This window comes from Sardina pilchardus, chromosome 20, assembly GCF_963854185.1.
Source record: "Sardina pilchardus chromosome 20, fSarPil1.1, whole genome shotgun sequence".
In the NCBI taxonomy this organism is placed as follows: domain Eukaryota; kingdom Metazoa; phylum Chordata; class Actinopteri; order Clupeiformes; family Clupeidae; genus Sardina; species Sardina pilchardus.
The window spans coordinates 7526621-7551620 of record NC_085013.1 but is presented as its reverse complement, the minus strand read 5'-3'; the positions used below and the strand labels follow the sequence as shown (position 1 = coordinate 7551620).

Below are 25000 nucleotides of genomic sequence, written 5' to 3'. Positions count from 1 at the left end.
TTAGGAAACCGGGTGCCGTTAATGCCCACTGGTATTACTGCGGCCATTAATCAGAGACTAAGTGAGAGAGCGAGAGAGAGAGCGAAAGAGAGTAAGGAAAGAAAAAAGATAGGCACACATTTAAGTACTTGTTTTGAAGTGTTTACAACAAGGTAAGTGCCCTCTCTCTCTCCCTCTTTCCTCACTAACACACACACACACACACACACACACAGCTCTGTTACTCATTACTGAACCCTACACAGATGACCTATTAAAAACAACCCATTCAGCCACTTAGTCTAAAACGGCTCGGCTCCACCAAAAGCACTGTGTGTGTGTGTGTGTGTGTGTGTGTGTGTGTGTGTGTGTGTGTGTGTGTGTGTGTGTGTGTGTGTGTGTGTGTGTGTGTGTGTGGATCTGTGCGGATCTGTGTGCAGGTCTGTCCTCTGTGAAATGAGTATGAATGTTCTCACTGTAAAAGCACCGAGGTTCCTCCATCTCATGTAATCCCAGTAATCAACACAACTCCAGCCGAGACAACAAACAATTAGGACTGCTCATCCAACATGTGTCCCTAACCCCCCTGAGACGTGATGCATTAAATTAGCAAACAAAAACAGCAAAAATAGACCCAATAACGGCTCTCCCAGCACTACAGCACATATCAGAGGCATTCTGACCATAAACACACTCATTTATGTGGGCTAACTAACTACACAAACCTTGGACTTGCAAACAGCTCAGTGCTGTATGTTTATGTGTGTGTGTGTTTGTGTGTGAGAGAGAGTGTGTGTGTGTGTGTGTGTATGTGTGTGTGTGTGTAACCATGGAGCCCAGGCAGGAATGCAGTAAACTAGGGTCAGCCAGAAGGATGAGCGTCCTGCTCTCGCCCCCACCCACATTGCCTGGCAAAGACAACGACCTGACCTGAGATCAGAACGCTTCTTCTCTCAAATTGAATAACATGTATGGCTATTTAGAGAGCCAGGGTGATCCTGAAACAACATCATAGGAGCTCTAGACCACAGATTGGGTTTCTCTTAACGGCAACTTAACAAGCTGTAGATGCTGTAAATGCTTTAAAAGAGAGAATTTGTAAAATACTCCACTGCAACATATTTTAAGGCAAAATATAGCATAAGTTTTATGGCCTTGGTAGATCCTGTGAGTCACAGCCAATATGACATACATGAGAGGTTATAATAAACACCTTTCAGATGACTGGTGTAAGCTCTTGGCTCAAGACTCCTATTACTGCTGTACGACACACCCCGAGCCCAACACAGAACCACAGTACACACACACACACACACACAGGAATGCCATAAAGGGACACACCTCTTCCACGTGTGTGCCCAAACATATCTATTAGGCCCCCCTGATGAAACAGTGCAATGCCTTCAGAAGCTTCAGGGCCATGCATAACACTCTTAACTTTTCCCTTAGCTTGAAAATGACTATCATTAAGAGCTATAAAAACACACACACACACACACACACACACACACACACAAGCACTCTTTCAGACCACCGTCTAGGCTGTACAGCTGATCTGGATTCAGTATGACGTGAGTAAATGGGCTGACTATCCACACTGCAGTCTCAGTGCATTTCAACTGAATGTAGTTTTGAATACATTTTTTCAGAAATAGGTCAATGATCGTGCGCGAGGTCACTGAGAGGAAGCTTAGGAACTACGCTGGAGAGAAGTGGGTTGTGGAGGACATTGTTCAAGGTCTTGGGAAAGTTTAAGAAAATAAAAAAGAACAAAGGAGGCTGGATATCTGACAAGGAAGACGCTTTCACACACTCTCTAATGTGTGTGTGTGTGCGTGCACACACACACACACACACACACACACACACACACACACACAAACACACACATACAGTGCAGTAGTCATGCTTAATCCCTCCTAACACTCCAGGTCGAAATATGGACATGTAGACACCAGCTGCTGTCTGCTCACCAGGATCAACATTGAAAATACTCCCAGACACACACACACACACACACACTTTATAATCATGCTATTGCTTCCTATAGTAAGTAGAGCTCAAGGGATGGTATGCTGTAGCTTGGTACAGTATAGTGGGGTGGGAGTAAAGTATAAAGGTCTACTTCAGTATGTGTGTGTGTGTGTGTGTGTGTGTGTGTGTGTGTGTGTGTGTGTGTGTGTTTTTGTGTGTGCGCATGTGTGTGTTAATACTCGCATAACACCGGAATGTAGATAAATCTAAATAGCACCCTTGGCCACATGTGTGACATCTTATTCAAAGCGACCAGGAAGTGTTTATGTGTGTGCGTGCATATACAACTTTGTGTGAGTGTGTGTATGCGTGTATGTGTATGTGAGTTTGTGTATGTGTGTGAGTTTCTGTGTGTGTGTCCTACCTGATAGTAGTGCTTGATGTGTCGGATAACCACATTGAGATTCTGTATCCTGAGGTTGATGTCGTTGTTGACATGTTTGTGCACACGCTGGTTCGTTGGACTGGGGTCTCTGAAAATATATTAAAAAAAGCAAAATTGTGTCAAGATTAAATTCCTTACAGAAGGACATGAACAAAGAAAAATATAAAAAAAGACAAAACAACCATACACAAGCCAACATTTTAGGTCAAGTAAACAATACACGCTCACAGCCTTTCCCTAATAAACAATGACTCACATCAACAAACATGGGCCTTGGTGAGCGAGTGTGTTTGTGTGTGTCAGTAGGTCCTGTAGGGGGCTGAGTCCCAAATAGGCCTTAGGCCCTTCATTTGCATATGTTTTGTGGCACCACATGCAAAGGCTCCCAGTTTGGCACAGAATTACTTTGACTGTTTGTGTTTATCTTTCTTTCTCTCTCAGTCGGTGTCTGTGTGTGGGAGTGTACAACTCTGGGAATGGGGGGGCTTTTGCCCCCTCCCCCCCCCCCCCCCACACACACACACACACACACACACACACACACACACACACACACACACACACACACACACACACACACACACACACACACACACACACACACACACACACACACACACACACACACACACACACACACACACACACAACTCAAGTGGTGCTAGATTTTCTGTGCCCTCTCCAAACTTTTCTTTCTTCTCGCCATCACCCTACCTACATTACTATTCTCTCTGCCATCTCTCTCTCCCCCTCTCCCTCTCCCTCTCTCTCTCTCTCAATTCAATTCTAGAAAGCGTTATTTTCAAAAAGGTTTCAGTAACCTTAAGTTTAAGTGCATACACAAATCAAAAGGACAAAATATGTTGAACAGAATTGGAAGATGAGGTTAAGATAAGATACTATTCTCCCTCTCTCCCTCTCTCCCTCTCTCCCTCTCTCCCTCTCTCCCTCTCTCTGGTGCCTGATGCCCCCATGGGGAATCCAGCGCACAGACCTGCTTGCTCTCCCCCGGAGACTATGGGATGGCTTAGGGAGTGTTTGTCTAGAGATTCACTAGACCGACCAGAGCAGCTATCTCTCAACCCAACCCAACCCAACCCAGAGAGTATGGCTCTCAGAGCGCACTGCATCACATGGACAGGATAGCTGATGTTTATCTCAAAACACAGATCCCTACACCAGGAAGACACAGGAAACATATTATAGCATAGAGCAGGATATCAACACAAGTGTGTATTCCCGAAAGATGCTGGCAAACACAGAAATACATTCAGATAACATAGATGGGGTTGATTGGACAAAGAAGATGACGGGGGGAAATGATCTGGACTGAGTGAGGATTAAGTTGGGCAGTGACCTGTCCTGTATAAGAGATGACATGCCACACACACGCACACACACACACCAAATTGCCATTGTTTCAGCTGGAATCTTCTCTTTTGTTTTCTACCCCCAGACTTCTAATAACATTCCCTTCACTGGTCAGACTCAGACACACACACACACACACACACACACACACACTTTAGGTTGTCATTAAAGCAGGGTGGTGGGGGCCATGGGGGGAAAGTGGGCTAAAGGACAGAGCAGGGGGAGGAGGGGTGGAGAGAGAAAGGGGCCGCTACGGTTAGCACAGCTGGGGGGAGCACAAAAGAGACAGACGCAGGCAGGGGGAGGAGGAGGAGGAGGAGGAGGAGGAGGAGGGAGAGAGAGAGAGCAGATTGAAGTACTGAGAGAGAGAGAGAGAGCAAGCGGATTGAGGTATTGAGAGAGAAAGAGAGAGAGACAGAGAAAGAAAGACAGAGAGAGGGAGAGAGAAAGAAAGACAGAGAGAGAGAGAAAGAGAGAGAATTGAAGTACTGAGAGAGGGAAAGAGAGTAAAAGACTGAGTGAAATAGAAACCGAGAGAGAGAGGCAAAGGATAACTGCATTCACACTGACAAGCATCTGAACAGCGTGGCTAAACTCCCTAACCGTCTCTGGGCTCTCTCTATCTAGCCAGGCTGTGTGGTGCTTTGGGAGAGGCCAGGCGAGGCCAGGGTGTAATCTGAGGCTTTTGTTCCCCTCGGTGAGTTTTGTGAGAGGCAGGAGGAGAACAGGAGTAGGGTGACAGCAGGCCCTCAGCCAGCGCCACTGAACCACCCAACTGATGGAAACAAGATGGCCGACACCTCTACTGTTTACAGCGCCGAGCTGTCAACACACATGACCTTTTGAAAAAGACAGGCAGAAAAGGCAAAGTACTCTGCAAAGCAAAGTTTTTGGAAAGACAGGTCTGACAGACACCTTTCCTCTCTCAATCTCTCTCTCTCTCTCTCTCTATCTATCTCTCTCACACACACACTCTCTTGATGTTAAAGGAAGTATTTTTTTTCCTCCAAGTTGAGCGAAACCTGCCCGATGAGGCCTCCAGTCAGAGAGGTTTGGTCTGAGGGGAGGGACGAGCATTGCTGCTGCTGCTGCTGCCCTTGGTCAATGGAGCACATTGAGGCGGCACGGGGGTCCCCTACACTGACTTTGAGAGAGGCACACTGTTTTGCACGGCGCTCACAATGATATTTAACATCCATGAAGTGAAAGGCTCCACAGTCTGAGGGGTTTACACGCCCCCGCACAGACACACAGACACACACTCAAGAGATAAACATATGCAAGGCAGGAGATTGATACGCACAAAGAGAGATATAAAGGAACAGAGATAGACACTGACACGTAGGCTTTCAAACTCTCAGCAGAAATGTATCCATCACATGTCTCTTTCTCGCTTTCTCTTCTCTCTCTCTTACACACACACACCCAAACAAGACAGAAACAAACCTCCATAACTTAAAACAAAGTGTCATCTCCTTACACAGAGAGAGAGAGAAAGCGAAGGAGGGAGAGAGAAAGAGACAGAGAGAGAGAGAGAGAGAGAGAGCGAGCTAGTGAGATACAGATGCAGATGCAATCCCACATATCACAGGCTGCAAGAGTATCTCTACTGAGGCATGACCATCGGATTCTATGAGGGAGAAGACAGGAAGTGGTTTCACTTACGGAGAAAGATTGAGCACATGCAACAGCTGCTTGATAAGTCCCCGTAACATACACACATGTTCTCTCTTCCTCACACACACACACACACACACACACACACACACACACACTTGTTCATCCATATTCACTTACATGTGGGTCATGATCTTATGCAGGAAGACTCCATCTACTAGGTCCATGAACATAGATAGTTTATCATCTGTCCCGGATCCTAGTGGTCCAAAGGTCTTGACCTGCAGAACGCCCAGGGTGAAAAAGGAAGAAGTTATAAGCAGTTCCTTTCCAAACCACTTCCCATTTCAGTATTCAATTTGCAAGCCTAACACTGATTTATAGTTTATAGTTGCAAAAACAGGGGCTTCCTTGAGTTCATGTGGTAAATGTTTAAGTGTGAGCAATGCATGTGACAGATACCAAGAGTGTTTTTTTTTTGTTTTGTTTCCTGTGTCATTGAAATCTCTTTTTACGCTTCTGTGGTTAGTTTATGCTCAATCTGAAGTCTTTTAGGTCCTTCTAGGGCTATGCTCTACACAAAGGGGCGACCATCTAAGTTGAAGGCAAACAGGATGTTGTGGAGCATTTAGAAGAAAACATCTTCACATTCTTTTGACACAACTGAACTAGCTGACAAGCAGTAACCCCAGGAAACAGAGGCAAACAGTTTAACAGAGTGTATGAGGTAATGTGTTTCGCTGTGAGGCGCCAGCCAAATCATAGATGTGACGAAAATCATCCTTCTACTGCTTATGCAGAATGAAATGACAGGTTGGATCAAGGTACAACTGAACAGCCCTTTGATGTCAAGACAGACACACACTGTTTGTATCATCAAGTAGTACTGACTTTATAGACTGGCAGTGACAAGCATTTGTAATGGACAACAGACCGAGTTTATTTCGGTTTCTAATAAACAAACAAAAAAAGGGGAGGCTGGGAGTCCAGAGTCTGCTCTCAGCAGCTTTGAGTTATTCACCCGAAAGGGGAAAAGTCTGACAGAGATAAAAAAAAAAATAAAAAAAAAGTGGGAGCTATAATGGGCCTGTAGCTGCCCTAGAGTCAGACGCACTGGCCAGACCGGGTCCAGAGATGACCCCCAGCGTGAGCGTGCGCCGGGATGTGTTAGGGGGACGACAGGAGGCAAAGCCAGCAGTGGCCAAAACACAAAGGCCGGGGGAAGATAAGGAACTAGTGATAGGTCGCTCAGACAAACAGGACACGGGGGTCAGGGTGAGGGGGTCCTGGGAAGTTCCGCAGGTTCCTCTGGATCGCAGCTCCTCTCACACTCTGGCCTGGCGCCGCCCCACCGCAGTGCAGCGGTGATGGGCATGGGCATGGGCAAACTACTCACACAGACACTCCAGACCATTGCATCACCCTCTACACCATAATACTTACTGTTCAACTTTTCAAAATGAATGGCCTTTAATATTTCTGTAATTTCAATTAGTTCCACTTGCACTGAAAAGAGACTTTACACTGGCCTAAATGGAATTGTATGTAGGCTACGTCTGGTGTGTAGCCTACCTCTGGTTTGCGCATGGATAATGGCCCATATGTCTATGTACAAACCAGATGCCAAGAGATATTTGTATGTATAACTCTTACTGAGCTCAGGATATGGATATTGCAGAATGGGTGGGTTGAACCAAAGCATCACCTGAGCTGCCCCTGAAGCACCAGGTTGGGGTACGTATTGAGAGAAGAGGATAAACAGCATTTCATGTCATTTGAAGTGGCTTTCCAAACTTGACAGTTTGATTGGTCCTTTTAATGTTGCCAAACAAATCCCTACTGCTCTTAACTATTACAAAGAATGTGCTATATTCAGCCATTGAACATGGGCTGCGATAATGTTAGCCTGGAGAACTTTTACATATAAATTAAGTTGACAGTAGACTATATTTACCAATATCTTTGAACTTCAAAGACTTATCCACATATGGAATCTGTTTTGGCGACTTTGTTACATTTGCCATAAATTAGAACGGTGCAGATTATTTCGGCTAGGATGACGCTTCGGTGTAGAAATCAAAGAAAGCAATGGTTGTTCTTACAACGCTGAGTAATATGATTTAACGTCAACTACCAGGAAACGTGTTAGGTTGGCAGAAAAATCTGCAGGTGTGTTCCCGAATCAACTTTATAACGAAGTATCACTTCAAAACGGGTCTCTGTGGTGGGTAGCCTACATTGTCTACTAAAACTAGAGAGCTTCGGTGCATTGTCTTACCCAGACCACCAACGGGGTGTCCATGAAGTTCGCCATCAGTTCTGACACCGTAATATCCATCTCAACGACTTCAAAGAAATTCCTCCCCAAAAATAAATCCAAAAATAACGTTTAATTCCGCCAGATTTGCGATTGGAGCATTCCTTAGGCGATGAGAGGCGAAACCCGCATGCCCACTCCAGGCAGAACAATGCCGAGAGGCATCGGAGTCCAGCCACACGGTCTGAGCGACGATCAACTAGATCTCCCCTACGGATCAATGAAATATGTCCACAAATGTTATTTCCGTCCTTTGCCTTTTGTATTGTCTTCCAGGAATACACGCGTTTCTGTTCAAAGTTCAAAATAAACTTTTCCTCCAACTTCTTGTCAGTAGGCATAAATAAATAAGAACAAAGTAGCGTGTAATTTGGAGCCCCTGACCATGTAAGTAAACATTCAAAGTAATCCTCAGCAAGTGTTTGTTAAACACTGCAAACGAAAGGCCCACTCATTCCATGGGCTAAAAAGTTACAAACGTTGCCGCGAACGTTGAAACTTCAGACTCGCTTTTCAGTTGCCAATGCCTGCCTTACGTTATTTGTCCTGGAGCATCCAACCTGTAACCGAATGAATAACATGGTTCAATGACATCCCGGACAACCAATCAGATCTGCTATCTGAGCTCACAGGGGCAAGGATCAGCCAATGTATGACTCTAGGGAACTGGGTTAATTTAACATGACGTCAGCGGCGGACAACCTGCTATTTGCGCCAATTTAGCTCAGTAGCGCGACCCTCTGGTAATGTGGATTACTTGGCAATCAGGCCTGTGATAATATACTGTAGGCTATTACTGTATGCTTCTCCATGCCTTAGGCTACCATGAGATCATTCTTCAGTGTGCACAAAAAATACATCACAAAACCACAATGCTATGCTGAATTTCAGTTAGAAGAAAAGTAAACCAGTGAACCAGTAACTTTCCATCCAGTCAATCAATAATGAGCGGACACATGATAAAATAAATGTAGCCATAGCACTTTTATTTGTCTTCACTGGAAAGTATTTAACTCTCAAAAACATTCATCCATGTCTGGTTATGTTGCTCATCAGATCATAAATGGCTACAGCAAAGAAAAGGAATGACAAAATAATTTCCTGGTACTTGGTGGCCTCATCGGGTTTGCATTTTGTTAGTTGCTGATTGGATTAACGGGCCCAGCAATGAAGATGACTGAACAGTTTGTTGGTATTCCTCAGTGGCCGCATCAAAGGCTTGTGGTTTGTGGTTTTTCTGATAACTAATTGGGTTATAAATGGCCACAGCAATGAGGGGAATAATTTGCTGGTACTTGTTGGTGGTAGCTGCTTGCTGGTTGGATTCACATTTTGTTTGCTGCTGATTGGGCCATAAACAGCCACAACAACAAAGAGGAATGACTGAAGAGTTTGATGGTACGGTGCCCACATAAAGGGGTTGTGATTTGTCTGGTTACGTTGCTGATCAGCTCATAGACAGCCACAGCAATGAAGAGGAATAACCAAATAATTTGCCAGTATTTATTGGCAGAGAACTCATCATGAATGTGGAGGTGGTTGGATCTCAACACCAGATACCACTGTTGAACCTTCTGGAGGTGTTGTGGGCCTAATTCAATAAAACACCCAGGAAGGAAGGTGTCTGCTGTGGCTGTATTTAAAATCCACAATATAATAATTGTGACTACTTATTAAACATAAACTGATTTCACAGGCAATGAATATTAAAACCATTCATTTACTCTTTTAGTGGAAGTAAGTGGACTCGTGCCATTCTTTTCCAATATAACTACACAGACTCAGCACAGCCACTACACTTGTCCCTTGCATGACCTTTAAGGTCACTGCTTGAGACACACCTGTGGACGCTTCAAAGTAGCCTTCCAAGGACGCAGCCACTGAAAAAAGGCAAGTGGTGAGCACTATGGAATTTCAGAAGCCACAGAAAGAGAGAGGCTGTTCTTAGAAAGTGCTGTGTGATGTGCTCGGGACACAGACGGCAGACGGACGGGCACAGTTGCTCTCTCGGAGGACTGCGAGGAGAATGTACGACTGGTATGCCTGGTATGTGCCAATGGCATTCTGGGTTCAAAGGGTGCAGTTTGAGTTCAGAGGGGACGCAAGTGAATTATACATGACATGGAGAAGAGAGGCAGAATGGATGAAAAGGAAGACAAGTAAAACGAATCAAACCAAGTAACCAGGAAAAGTTCATGGTCACACAAGAGTTCCTTATTTGTTTGGTGGGCATAGTGCAAAGTCTGTCAGCAAGCAAAGTTCTCATGCATTAAACAGCTATTGTGTGGCATAAGGTGGCATTGAGCTGACTCATCAATGTTTGCGCTTGTCCTGCATGGTGTTAAACTAGCAGATAGATTTTGTCTACTTATTTAAATTAGGGCCCAAAGAGGTTGAAAACTGGTCCACAGCATTCCAGTGTTGAAATCATATCCTGCTTTTTCATAACCTCTCTAACATCTATACTACAAAAGAATGCTTAAGATTCTGAAAATGTCTTTACTGTATATTTCATAAGGCATGATTCAAGTAAGAAGAAACTTCAGTCCAGTCCTTTCATAGATCTTTTCCAAACAATGCATGTAAAGAGGTGCCTTGACATTGCTCCTGGTTGGCATGGCAATGGCACTGGCAACCAGCAGGATGCCCCACCGGGAGTGACCACCAGCGAGGGCTTCTCCACGTGCACTCGAGAGAGCATTTATAGTGAGACAGCACAGAGACACATAGAGAGAAAGACTTGGGTTTGTTTTGGCAAACTAGTCATGGCAAAGAATGTCAATTTGAATCCGAGTTTCACAGACAGGGGAGCGTGTGTGTGTGTGTGTGTGTGTGTGTGTGTGTGTGTGTGTGTGTGTGTGTGTGTGTGTGTGTGTGTGTGTGTGTGTGTGCGCGCGCGCACGCGAGAGAGAGAGAGAGAGAGAGAGAGAGAGAGAGAGAGAGAGAGAGAGAGAGAGAGAGAGAGAGAGATGCATCTTCAACTTCAAGGGGATTAAACCGCATGGTCTTTTGGTCTCTACACTGCAATTCACACACTGAAATTGTGGCAATTTGTATGTTACTTCTAATCTTACTCCATTTCAATCAAAATTCACACATGCATGGAAACAACTCTAAGACAAACGATTAAACTCAAATTATTTTAAAATGTTCATGTCTGCATGGCATGCTTGATATGGCATGGAATGTAGGCTATCGTAGCTTTCAATGAGTGTTTAGTGCGTAACCTCCAGGGGGCATCAAAATACCTGGTTGTGGATCATGGAGCGATTCGTTTCTGGTCTTTCCTGAACGCTAACTTTTAAATAGGTCTATTAATATGAGCTGTGCCTCAGAATGATCGTAACATTCCTGAACAGAAACATACCTACCGTGGGCAACGTCTTCTGATATCGTCATGCGCCTTGTTCCCACCACAAGATGGCGCTTTTTATCACCACATCCTCAGGTGTCACTGCGCAGGTTGTCACTATCCAATACCCCAAAAAACAATAATGAACGAAACAGCTTGTCCTTTCATGTCTTTTTTTGCCATTTTTATCAAACAATCAGCATTTTGGACAAGGCCCATTCAAAGTATTACATAGGCTGAATTCCAACCTACTGAACGACTGATAATGTTGCGGTGCATTATGGTCTTCATAGTCCATACGCTCATTTATAACACTGCTTTGAATTGTCATTACGTGTTAATGAAACTACAATTTCATAGTGACACTGTAATTGGCAGAACGAAACCCTTCAGACCCAACAGATAGTCAACGGGGATAGCTAGATGTTCTTCTTGAGTTTCAGCGTGCAAACTTCTGGTGGAGATTTCACCTGCCATCCAAATAGCTTCTCACTTCCCTTTTTTCTCTTACTGTATCTTGTAGCCTGCTGTAGCGTTGAGTCTGTTCCGCAAATGGTTACTTTACGCAGAACACGGAGCGCACAGGCAACTTCACAAAGGAAGTGTCACTTCAAAGCAGTTTAGCCCAGTGAGTTTATGAGACAGCCAAGACTGAAGAGGAGAGCTTGCAACGCTTGTTGGGTTAGCCAAGCGTCACAGCACCTGTTGCATTCAGTGGAAAAAGTAACCTACTAGTAGCCTACAGATGTGCAATCTACTTTACTTTTTCCGACGACGAGGGTATGGAAATAGCGTAAGGGTCTTTGAATGGAAACATTCATTCGGATTTTAATACAAATCATGGCACTGTGACATTTTCGCGTCTGCACAAGGACTAATGAGTAAGTGTGCATCTTTTGTTGTTGTTGCTATTCACCTGAAGAAATATGAAGTTTAACGGGTACCTAAAGTTGAGAATTGGAGAGGCGCTGGATTTAAAACACACCAGCACGGCGCGCCGACACACAGTCATGTTCAATAAGACGAACCCAAGTCTTGACCCCTACATAGTGGTCAAGGTTGACGAGTTCAAAGTTGGGCAGACGCACACAAAGCTGAAGACCAACGTGCCAACCTACAACGAAGAATTCGGTCTGAACGTGAACAGTGGTAAACAGATCGAACTGGCCGTGTTTCACGACACGCCAATTGGATATGATGACTTCGTGGCCAACTGTTTGATCCAGTTCGAGGACTTGATGAAGACCACAAGCAGCGAGGAATCCTTCGAGGGATGGGTTAGTTATCCTACTGCTCTGTATCTCTGTGTGTGTGTGTGTGTGTGTGTGTGTGTGTGTTTGAGAGAGAGAGAGAGAGAGAGAGAGAGAGTGTGTGTGTGTGTGTGTGTGTGTGTGTGTGTGTGTGTGTGTGTGTGTGTGTGTGTGTTGAGAGAGAGAGAGAGAGATGAGGAGAGAGAGATGCGTCTTCAAAGAGATGCTGATCCCTGGGAATCAGGGATCCATCAATTATTGCTTAACTAGTGACTTGCCACATTGACTGATAATGCACTATCCTAGGTGTGCTGTCTCATTCACATTCTCATTCAGTATAGTCACTAGTGTATTGATTGGTCGCTAATCACTGACTGCATGATCAATGCATTGATTGATAACTAATTCTGCAACTGTGATCATTGTTCAGCCATAATCTATAAGACAGATATGTAGAATGCTATGAATAGCAGTGGTTAGTTTGAAATACCATTCACCCAATGAATTTCAGACTAAGTTGTACAAGTAAGTAGCCTATACTTTTTTGATCCTGTGAGGGAAATATGGTTTCTGCATTTATCCCAATTAGTGAATTAGTGAACACACACAGCACGCAGTGAATTCACAGTGAGGTGAAGCACACGTTAGCCCCTATAGTGTAGGATTAATGCAGTTGTCAGTGACAGTATAGTGGACGTCCCACATGATGTTCACAGTTCTCTTTCACTTCCTGGTGTGTTGTTGAAGAAACATGTTAAGGAGAGCCGTTATCACACCATGACCGGGGCCTGAGTGTCAAACCTCTGTCTGTGTGGCCTGGCTAGTGTGATGCATTGCTCTGTCTGACGACGGGGAGTTCACCTCCGAGAGGGCCTGCTGTGTCCTCTGCAGGGCGCTCAATATCTTGTCTCCTGACGAGTGCAGATCCAAAAACACATCCCCACTTTACTTTAGCATGGATTCATACTTTGGCTATTGACTGGGGTTTAATTATTAGCTATCTAGTTTGCATTCTTGCCCAGCCTCCCTCCGCAACACCACCCAGCCACCTGTAATTTGATAGAGTCGTCTCGTCACCCTGCAATTCTCTCTGGTTCTGAAGTCCCATTGTAGTCTAGTCACTCTAGGTGTGTCACAGATCGTCTGCTTTAAGGCGTTTATGTCTGTGTGCCAGACCTGTTCGGAGGCTTTCACTTCAGCTCTGAGAGTCCCCTTTGACCTCCTGTGACCACCATCGATGTGTTTGCATCTTGATCATTAGGCCTACTGGAAATAATTTTGTAGTACTCAAAGGAATCTCTTAGAGATGTTCTCTTGAGTTGGTTATTTATGTAACTGTAGTAACTTCTGGCAGACTTTGGTAACCAGCAGCCCTGAAACAGATACCATTAGACTTGAATCTCTTGAAGCTGCCTATTTTTCCGGCAGTGTTCAAAACAATTTGACGTCGTAGGAACGTTATTTATAAATTTATTTTAACGTCCACACCCATAGTTAGTAGTCTTGCACTTCTCTTAAACAAACCTGCAGCTGACTATGGTGTGTGTGTCTGTGTGTGTTTGTGTGCTCTTGTTCTCTCTCTCTGTGTGTGTGTGTGTGTGTGTGTGTGTGTGTGCTTACTCTGCATGCTCAGCCCCAGTGAGAGAGCGCTGAGGCTGAGAAACCACAGCCACCCACCCACTCTCGCAGAGGCTCAAAGGCGCAGACACCTCGCCTCTCGTCGTCTTATACCGAAGGGCCGCCGCCGCTGAGCCGGCCTCGCCTGCACCTCTGAGATCACCACTCTCTCTCTCTCTGAGACTGCTCTCTTTGTGTGCACGGCACGGTACGCTGAAGGGGAGCAGGCTCAAGCCAGCGGAGCGGAAAAGTTTTGGGTTGAGCAGTGCGGTAGCAGGTCAGTCGGGTACTAGAGGAGGCACAGTGAGTGTACACAGGAAGGCTGGTCGTGTGGTGGAGCAAGATCGTTATCTCATGGTTATGTTTACGTTTGCAGTTTCTGGATGCTTTTGTCCTGAGCGACTTCATGGCATCAATAAACAATAATACATATGAACAGTTGGCATCAATAAACATTCAAATTAACAGTTTAAAGGGAAGTCATATAGCCTAAATTTAAAAAGTACTAATGTTAGTAATGGACTAAATAAGATGTAGCCAAATGATAATAATCGCAAAACGTTTGTCCAAACCTCGACTGCAAGAATTAGTAAGATTATGTCGTGGTTAGATACAAGGTAAATGAGTCTTAAATGCATTTCAGAACTATCGCTAAAAAGAGGACCGCTTGAAAGACGTGGTAGATCATTCCTCCAAGAGGAGAGTAGCTGGATGGCCTTTTTAATGGGGGGTTATATGGAGTTACACATTTGTGTCCCACGAGAGAAAAAAACAAGAAACACACACACACACTCTGACTTGCAGACATGGACACACATAGACACACACACACACACACACACACACACACACACACAAATTGTTCATCAGACATCAGACATGAGCAAATAAAGTCGAGAGTGGAAGGCTATATCTGATAAGAGCCAGTTTATTAGATAGCAGACCCAGATGACTATTACAATAGATAGGGTTTCTATTGATGTTCTGATCTAGCCTCAGCCTTTGCTGTAGGTTGAGCTGTGAAACGTCTACTCCAGTTAGAACACTTACTGTAAGGCCCATTTGTTCACATGAGAATTGAGTCAACTGGTGAGAGGCCCACCTAACGCTGATTTAATCACAGGTGTGTGTGTGTGTGTGTGTGTGTGTGTGTGTGTGTGTGTGTGTGTGTGTGTGTGTGTGTGTGTGTGTGTGTGTGTGTGTCATAGACTGTAAAAAAAACATTTGTGTGTGTGTGTGTGTGTGTGTGTGTGTGTGTGTGTGTGTGTGTGTGTGTGTGTGTGTGTGTGTGTGTGTGTGTGTGTGTGTGTGTGTGTGTGTGTGTGTGTGTGTGTGTGTGTGTGTGTGTGTGTGTGTGTGTGTGTGTGTGTGTCATATAGACTGTAAAAACCTGTGTGTGTGTGTGTATGGTTTGTGGTATGAGATGTGGGGTAAAGGCGATATTTGTGCTCTTTTCACATATCAGACACAAGCCCACACTTGTTTGATCGCTGCTTTCCCACCGTATCTACCTCGCTGCAGGCTTGACACACACTCACACACGCACACCCACACACAGGTACACTCAGACACACTCAAAACTTTCACCACCCCCCTTACACACACACACACACACACACACACACACACACACACACACAAATGGGGTTCACACGGCACCTTTAACACCTTCAGTGAATTAATCAGTTTTGGACTTTGAACATACTGTATCTTTCAAATCCATTTGAGAATTTATCTGTGGAGAATTTATCGCACATTTTGCATGCATTCATGCAAAGCCTTAGTGCTATTTGTCTAGCATGTTATCAGATTTCCGTTTTGCGATAAGATTAGACATTTTTTTTCTGGATCACTTTTAAATGCATGTCCCAGTACCGTGTAAAACGGAATTAGTTCATCATTCGTGGTTCAGGTATGACATGTGGGGCTTGTGTGTGGTCAACACCCTTATAGTGTCTCTTGAGTCTGACACGGTGTTAATGTTGTGAGGGAAAAACCAGCCCTACCAGCTTCGGTCTCCGTCTCCACGCTCACTCTTGGCATGAACACAACGGGTATGACGATCGTAAACAGATTCTCGCGCCGGCCCCGTCGGATAAATCACACGGCTGACGCTGCCTGCGTGCCACGCAGACAGAAACTCGGCACATGCTGCTCACCTCAACCTGGCCGACGAGCTGCGTTTTTGTCCATCTTTTTCTCGCTGACATGACGTGACAAGCATGCACATGGACGCACAAAGAGAGAGTGAAAGTGTGTGTGTGTGTGTGTGTGTGTGTGTGAGTGTGAAAGAGAGAGGGTAACCAAAGCAACAATGTGCTCACATTCACCTATTCTATGCTACGCTCTTTCCTCGTGCTTCTCACCACACCTGAAATATCTCACCACATATCTTCTTTGTCTGAAGATGTGATAGACATTGACTGTGTGTGTGTGTGTGTGTGTGTGTGTGTGTGTGTGTGTGTGTGTGTGTGTTTTTGTTGTGTGTTTCAGGTTGACCTGGAGCCTGAGGGAAAGGTGTTCATTCAGATTACACTCACAGGCTCCTTCACTGATGGTAAGTATCTCTATATGCACACACAGACACACACACACACACACATGCTCACACTCACACTCACACTCACACATTCAGGCCTGAGGCTTATTTGCTGTGTTCGCTTCAATGGTTTCGGTTTTGCTAGCTTTTGCTGAGAATGGGGAAGGAGAATGTGCTTGAAACACTTCTCGAAGTCCATCAGTTTAAGATATCAGGGATGAGCCTACACTTGCAGTGTTGTCAAAGTCACACTCTAGCAGTTTATTACACCCCCAATGCTCTTCTCTATTCAGTATACATTCAGAAGTTTTACCCTCATGGTCTTAAAATGTCCTGAATCTAGCTCTTTTCCTTTTTCCTCATTTTGAGAATTTGGATTATCTGTCCTAGCCCCTTTTCCATAAACTGATCACCTATTGGCTAATTGCACCTCATTGCTATTGGCTCCTTCAGCTTGACATGTTAGCTAGCTTGTTTATAAAAAGTGTGGGGACAATGACAATGAGGAGCAATATGGCCATGCAAATGAGGAGTAATATGAGAGAGAAATGTGGTGATCACTGATCGTTGTTTAGGGACATGAAACCGTGTTAAGCCTTTTCCTTGCAATAGGCCTCAATGAAGCAGAAATGCTTAATGTCAGATGGGTTTGATATTTTCCGTTTTCAGTGGTTATGAGGAGTAACATGAAAGAGAAATTTGGTAATCATTGAACATTGTTTAGGTCAATTAAACCATATTAAGCCCTTTTCTCGCCATAGGCACCAATGAAGAAGAAAACGTTAATATGACGTATATCTTCTATATTTGTTGGATCTCGATTGTTGTTTTCCGACCTGAAGCCACGTTAAGCGTTTTAGAATGTTCCAGAATTGTGCCACCCTGCAGGTACTCAGGGTTGGTTCTGTATGCTTATGACACGCTAATGGACCGATGCCTGAATTCACATCTGGTCAAAATGTAGATCCAAAGCATAAATCCACAGTCATCATGACACTGACTGCTTATTTCACTCATGATATGTCTAGTAAAACATCTAGCAGACATCATTCAGATATTGTTACATTGTAACTATACAGTTCATTTTCACTGGAAGTGTGGAAGATACTTTAGGGAGTGCATCCTGAGTTATTATAGTTCCTAGCCCTTGAAATCATGCAGAACCTTTAAATGTATAGAAAGGGGTCCTTAATATGGAGTCTGTTTCCATTGTTCTATAGTCTCTGACCAGGTCATCTCAGACCCTATCTCAACAAAGTCTCTCTCTTTAAGGGTCTGACTGTAGAGAAGATCCTTTGTATGGTTTTTTTCCTGTAGCCTTATCAGAGAGCGTAATCATCAAGCATAAAACAACTTGTAGGGGGAAGCTGACATTGAGAGATCACAGGAGAAGTCAAGTCAAGTCGGGTCATTTTTTAATTTGTACAGCACATTAAACATGCCCAGAGTGCAGCCCAAAGCGCTTTACACACAAGACTGATACATAAGACAGTGCCGAACGGAGCGGCGTAGTTGCCAGCGTACCCGTGACATCAAGACATGAAACAAACAAATTTGCAAAATTTCCAGTTGTTGTTGTTCCAACATTTTAATTGCATTAGTTTGACTAGATTGACCCTCTATTCATACCTGAATGCCCCCCAACTGTGTATTTAACTCATCATAGCATTTTAAATGATATACAATTCATCTTGAGTGCAGGGGTGGAACGGCAGAGATTGCAATAGTGGTTAGACACAACTGCATCCACAACAACCATTCATTCACACCTGTGAATGAGCTAAGGCTGTAATTAAGAAAATATTGGGACACGACAGAAACATTTTCTTTCATTGATTATAAGTGGGTTGTGAATTCTGAATAATTTCTATGTACTGTATGATTTCGCTCTGTAGATGCTCGAATCTATCAAATGAAATGTGTAGGACTGATTTTTACTATCAACTAATATTCTGACATCATTAACACTGGACAGAAAGTATTTTGAATGAAGTTGCTATTTTCGACCAAACAATGGTTTCTAGATGAAGGTGTTACAAGGTCTGCGTTTGAGCGAAAGTTGCATCGTACCGCGGTGGTTTAGCAACGACGCAGCTAACTTTTGTAGAAACGCATCTCATCTAAGAGGGAGCCCATCCCTAGGCCTGTAGGGTTAAGATCAGCCATGAAGTGCTTCTGTGTGTGTATAGCATTGCAGTTCATCTACAACACAGCTGAAAGCAAGGGCTGATTTACTCTGCTATGTTTGTGATTGAGCTTTTAGTGGACACAAGGTCTAGGTAGCTATTGCTGATTACACCAGGAGGGCGCATGGCTATGGCCTCTGGGGTGGACCCAAATTCCTGTCTGATAGTAGGCCTAAAGAGATGTTCTCTTAATTGTTGCTTTAAAGCAACACTAAAGCACTTTTCCTCTGTCGCACGAACGCTATTTGTTTATCCAGCAAATAACGATGTCCATAGACAAGGTAGAGTGTGTTGCATGATTTTTATGAAAGTATGACGTATTGCGACATTGAAGCAAGTCAAATTTGTAGTTGTTTCTTATGTCTTATTCCATCGCACTACAGAACCACTACCCGAATGCCACAAAGCGAATGCAGAAGTACCATTCATCCTGTTACAAGTTGATGAACCACTGAAATGATTTTGGGAACATTATTTTAAGGTGCAAAAAAATCTTTAGTGTTTCTTTAAGGAAGCATCTAGAATAGCTTACCAAAACCAGTAATGTTGTCATTTTCATGACAGTTTTGGCTATGTCTCCGTCTGCATACAGCTTCAGCAGTAATTATAGTGGTGGTAATAATAACAGCAGTAATAGCACCTTTGTAGTGTTTTAACATCTTAACCTGTTCTTTCCAGCCATTAGAACTCACAGTCAGAAATTCCTTAATTAGTCTTGGTTGTAATTAGGGGTGTAACGATACACAAAAATCACGGTTAGGTGTGTAGCTCAGTTTTGATGTCATGGTTCGGTTCATCTTTTGTACAATACGCCCGTAGGTACTGCTGATTTAATGACAATAATTTTCATGTGTAATGAGAATAGTATTTTTAGAAGGTGTCAAATATTTATTTTGCCATTAATCGGCTAAACTTGCGTATGGTCCACTTCCACTACTTAATACAGTATGTTTGTGTTGGTTGAATTTGAAACATGGTCTGTGAGCAAAACCGCATTACTGTTAAAGACTGCATTTGGTACATTCGGTACGAATCTGTATTGAACGCCGGTATGGTACTAAGTTCGGTCCGAATATGTGTACATTTACACCCCTAGTTGCAATGAGGGGAGAAGAGCTTGTGCAACTCAGTACTCAGTATGTTTTGATATCATGTGTTCTTTTTTGGCGGCAGTCACTTTTCTGTGCTTCCTCTTTTATGTGGGCACATGTACTACTAGTACCACATATTAAGCTTTACCAGGCTTAATAAGGGTTTAACCTGGACACATACACACACGCACACGTGCGCGCGCACACCCACACACACACACACCCACACATGCTTATGATGAGGTTGAAACAAGATTAACAATAAGGAGCTCATCTCCGACCAGACAAGAATGCAGCACGGTTCCTCATACAGTGTCTTAGATAGGGCATATAATCCTTCATATCTAAACAGTTTTTTTTATTAAAAACATCTATGTTTAGAGTATAATGAAGAATACGCACTTTAGAATACATGATAGAGTCTGAACTACACCCACTGATGTTTAGATGGCTATTCCGTCACGGTGTTTATGTAGTCGGTCTGTAATGGTTCTCTATATAAGGCCCTCATTTACTGCAGGTTGGAACTCATGCAGTAAAGGGGGCCAGTGGTGATCTGTGTACACACAAACACACACACACACACACACACACACACACAAACACTTCCTTTCATGCATGTGGTTAGTGCTTCTCGGCAGCAAACAGCAGCTAATAATACAGTTGTGGAAGAGTACAGTGTGTAGTCATGTGCAAAATAGGACCCCTCTGTCTCAAACACCTACACACACACACACACACGTGCACATTGCACATCCACACCCACATGCACACGCACACACACACACACATACGCACACACACACGCACACGCATATGCACACACAGACACACACACTCACAGACACCCACATTCACATACACACACACACACACACACAGACACACGGACACAAACACATACACACAACCAGACTTGTAATGAATAAATCATAGTATAATATAGTTTAGTAAGTAAGTAAGTAAGTATAGTACAAATGGTTTTGTGTTGCATTTGGTCTTCATAGAAAGTGTGTGTGTGTGTGTGTGTGTGTGTGTGCGCGCGCGTGTGTGTGTTTGCTTGCATTGCTTTTCTGAGTTGGTGTGAATTTGTCAAGTATTTGACAAGTACTGTAAACGTATTTAGGCCATTTTTGGAAATGTACTCATGTCTCATTTTTCAGAAGTTTTCATGTGGTGGACTCTAGAGAAGAGGAGCATGTTATGTTTTCCATTCGTATTTATGCCAGACTCTATCTGTGGTTAAAAGCAACACAGAAAGGTTTTTTTTAGGTCATTTTATGCCCAATAATAACCTTATAGGACTGTTTACAGTAATGTTTACAAAAATGTCAAAGTGCATTTGTGTCGCTAACTTCATTTTATTTTATATGCATGTATTTAGTTGCCTTCCACATTTGTCTTACACAAGAATGTAGCTGACCATCATGATTGTGTACATTCTCTCTCTCTCCGTGTGTGTGTGTGTGTGTGTGTGTGTGTGTGTGTGTGTGTGTGTGTGTGTGTGTGTGTGTGTGTGTGTGTGTGTGTAGAGGAGGCAACAGGACCCACACGGGTCCGTAAGGAGTTCACACGGCAGCGGCAGGGGGCTGTACGGAGACGCATCCACCAGGTCAATGGGCACAAGTTCATGTCCACCTTCCTCAAGCAGCCCACCTTTTGTTTCCACTGCAGAGAATTCATTTGGTACGAGACACACACACACACACACACACACACACACACACACATTCATACACCCAGGCATACAGACACACTCACACACACACAAACCCTATACCTGTAGTTGTTTTGACACTTTCAACCCAAAGATGTACACCTTACGATGTGTTTTAGTGTTTTGCTAATATTTGGCTGATCTCTTTTTTAGGGGTGTCTTTGGAAAGCAGGGTTACCAGTGTCAAGGTGAGTGTGTGTGCAGGGATGGGGAAAAATGCATCAACATGTATTTTAAAATAAAATATTAAATACTTTAAGTGTATCAAAATAAATACTGTAAAATACTGTATTCATGTGTTTTGAAAATACTGTGAGACATGCCATAAACTTACAGTCAACAGATCAACTATTCTGTCCTGCCTGTTGCATCTCATAGCCTACATACTGTATCAGAGAAAAAGTCACAACTGAATATATCAAGTGGTACTAAGTTGAGACAAGTCCCTGACATTGTTAATGCATGCCCAGATTGCTTGATATCACACTATGTAACACTTTTGATTAGGAAGGGTGATGACCCTTTTAGTAATATTGATGCCAAGGGGGATAAATATGAGTTTAATTACAGTGTTATTTAGCAATATTGTTGGGCAACCGGATAGGTGGTCCCATGTGTTTTGATTGGATGATGAAAGTTCTCAAGAAACTGATGACGAAAGTTCTCAAGAAACTCGGTTGCTGTGAGATCATCTTCCTGATCACAAGCTTAAACTACAAAAATACGCACTTTGAAATGTGTAGGAGCTGTGACGGACCATCATGGTTCATTGGTCAGTTTGTAAATACAACAAAAAACAATTTTAGCTAATTCATTAGCCACTGTGTTTGGACATCTGTGATGGTTGCTGATGCTAAAAAACACAGAAGTAACAGAAACCCCGTTTTTTGTTTTGGCGGGCTACCATGGTCTTGAAATGTGTGATTCATTGAGACAAGAATGGCCATGCAGAGCTTTCCCCTACATGGCGTGATATAGGGAAGCTTGGTGAGTAATAGACAAAAAGAATTAATCTAGGATGTGTCACCACTCACGATTGAAGAATAAAAAAACGCTGTTAAAGTTTGCTTTTATCCCACAAGCTCGGGACCCTTTACTAAAATGTGATTGCAAAGCCATTGTGTAAAGGAACAACACACAAATGGGGTTCTCTGAACAGGGATCTTCATAGTTGAAGACAGTATTGTGGTGCTTCTTTGTTTTGGTGATTTGACCAAAGTATTACACAGGTGTCAACACACTATTTGGAATGATGGGAAAAGGGGGTCAAGTATATCACCTTTAAGTGTAGTGCAGTGATGGTCAGATCTAGTTTTTGATATATTTTTATCACGGACGTGTTCATGCATTGGTGTTGTAATGCTATAAATGCCACATTTGTCAAAGTGAGCCTTGTGCATACGTCACTGTGCATCTCTTCTTTGATTATGGTTGTGTGTGGGATGTGCTTTGTCCTTTACAAGAAGCGTGTTTTATTGAGCTACCGTGACAGGACCCTGAGTGTGTGCTTGTGTGTTTCAGTGTGCAGCTGCGTAGTGCACAAGAGGTGTCATCAGCTGGTGGTGATCGTGTGTCCACGCATGAAGAAGCCAGCCAAGGAACCGGTACCCCAACGCCCACGCATGCATATGCTTGCAAACACACAAACACACACACACACACACACACACACGTGAACTTTTACATTGCGTATACTCTGAAACGTAGCAGTTCCTTTTTCTTGTCAAGCAGAGTAAAACTGCAACTATATAGGTGTGTTTGCCATGAATCAGTGGCACACGCACACACACACACACACACACACACACACACACACACACACAAACAGAGGAGTAGAGCAAGAGAAATGTATGTTGTATCCACACACAACAGCCTCTTACATGGAAGATATGCCTACACATACTGACCTCTGGTGTTTAAATTGTGAATTACACTGTATGGCAATTAAGACTCCCATATCTGTGTTCCATGCATGCGGCACGTGACAAGAATTCCGCCGTATACACATTATGTTCAAATGTCTTAGTGAAGACGAATAGGCCTATTCCCAAAAGATTCATTCCCAAACATTCCCATCTTTGTTTCTCAAGGTCACCGAGTACTGTCGGTATGAAAATGCTTGTGTTGCTGCAGCCAACAGCTAAAGCAGCCAGGCAGCTACAGCGCTACACCCCCATGTTCATGTCCCCAGACTGTAGCGATGAAGCTGCCTGTCTGCTTTTAGCTGTTGGCTGCAGTAACTCAAGCTACTGTAGGTACTGATTGTACAGTACTCAGTGACCTCGAGAGATCTGTGTGAGAAATCGCCACCAGTAACACCAGTAACGTGGCAAGCATGCGCTCAATCAGACGTCACCCACACCTGCAACAACTGATAAAAGGAGCTTCCACTGAATGTATCTGTCTATGTGGTGATATGTGGTGAAGTAATGTGTGGTGATAACCCAGTCACAAGCGTGTGTGGTTCTAACCTGTGGTGACCATAGTTGATTATGTCAGCTGTGTTAAGTTTGTATCGCTGAAACACTTCCCTATCACATTCTCTTTCCACAGACCACCAACCAGGGTTTCAGCATTAACGTTCCCCACAAGTTCAGCGTCCACAACTACAAGGTTCCCACCTTCTGCGACCACTGCGGCTCTCTCCTCTGGGGCCTCGTCCGGCAAGGACTCCACTGCAAAAGTGAGTCTATGAGTGCCTCAGCTCTCTTTCGTCTTTTTATACATCCTCCCTTCCTTCCTCGGTCCTCGTTCCCACTGATCTACATAAAGAATGATGGGGCGGCAACAATGGTCTATCCAGTGCTAGTTCTAGATCAGTGGGAACGAGCCTGGAGGGTCGAGCATCGAGGAGAGAGGTGGAGAGGCACCCTCTCTCCGTCCCTCCTCGTTCAGACTTTTGTCCTCCTCAGTCCCCCACCTCCATTCTTCTTCTTCTTTAATTTATTGGCAGATTACATCATTGGTGTATACCTCCACCAACTGTACAGGAGTGTACAAAGGGACTTGGAATACTATCATGGTTGTCTATAGTTTAAGAGGAAAAGTTAAAGATAAAGAAAGGAGGGAAAAAAAACCAAACAAACTCCTCCATTCCTGTCTGGTTACGTGTGTTTACACCTTCTCTGTTTGCCTGCGTGCGGACCAACCGGATAATCCGTCCAGCTGCTTACATGCAAGCCACCGTGTCTGTCTGGCCCCGAGGACACGGACCCCCTCAAAACGTGTCGGTCTGTGTGGACTTGCCCTTGTCAACATTCATCCGCATCTCCTGTCTGGGGGTTAATCTGTTGACGTGGCTGTCTGAGCGTGTGTTGTGTAGGAGGTGATGGGTGTTCTCCTTGTCTTGTGAGGTTCCCCTTCACTGTAAAGCACGTTGGATGCCTTGGTGAAATAAGTATATAAAGAAATAAATTAGAGTGTTTGTTGATGTTGTTGTTGTTGTTGTTGTTGTTGTGTTGTGTAGTATGTAAGATGAACGTGCACATCCGCTGTAAGGGCAACGTGGCGCCCAGCTGCGGGGTGAACAGCGTGGAGCTGGCCAA

At 43.9% G+C, this 25000-nt stretch overlaps 2 protein-coding genes across 4 annotated transcripts in view; one reads left to right on the top strand and one right to left on the bottom strand.

Moving 5' to 3' along the window:
- The window catches only part of ccdc88c (coiled-coil domain containing 88C), a 60222-nt gene extending 51976 nt beyond the window's left edge, over nt 1–8246 (bottom strand). For both annotated transcript variants that reach the window (XM_062523651.1, XM_062523653.1), the window contains exons 1-3: nt 7665–8246; nt 5567–5667; nt 2378–2486 (exon numbers count right to left, since the gene is read on the bottom strand). In XM_062523651.1, the coding sequence (XP_062379635.1) occupies nt 2378–2486; nt 5567–5667; nt 7665–7724 (270 nt within the window). In that variant the 5' untranslated portion in view covers nt 7725–8246. The remainder of the gene's footprint in view (nt 1–2377; nt 2487–5566; nt 5668–7664) is intronic.
- Nucleotides 8247–11473: 3227 nt separating this feature from the next.
- Nucleotides 11474–25000, top strand: part of LOC134067566 (protein kinase C eta type-like) — a 30805-nt gene continuing 17278 nt past the window's right edge. For both annotated transcript variants that reach the window (XM_062522896.1, XM_062522895.1), the window contains exons 1-7: nt 11474–12332; nt 16416–16479; nt 21271–21424; nt 21609–21643; nt 22977–23059; nt 24009–24138; nt 24922–25000. The exon at nt 24922–25000 is cut by the window's right edge and continues 55 nt beyond it. In XM_062522896.1, coding sequence (XP_062378880.1) covers nt 11982–12332; nt 16416–16479; nt 21271–21424; nt 21609–21643; nt 22977–23059; nt 24009–24138; nt 24922–25000 — 896 coding nt within the window. In that variant the 5' untranslated portion in view covers nt 11474–11981. The remainder of the gene's footprint in view (nt 12333–16415; nt 16480–21270; nt 21425–21608; nt 21644–22976; nt 23060–24008; nt 24139–24921) is intronic.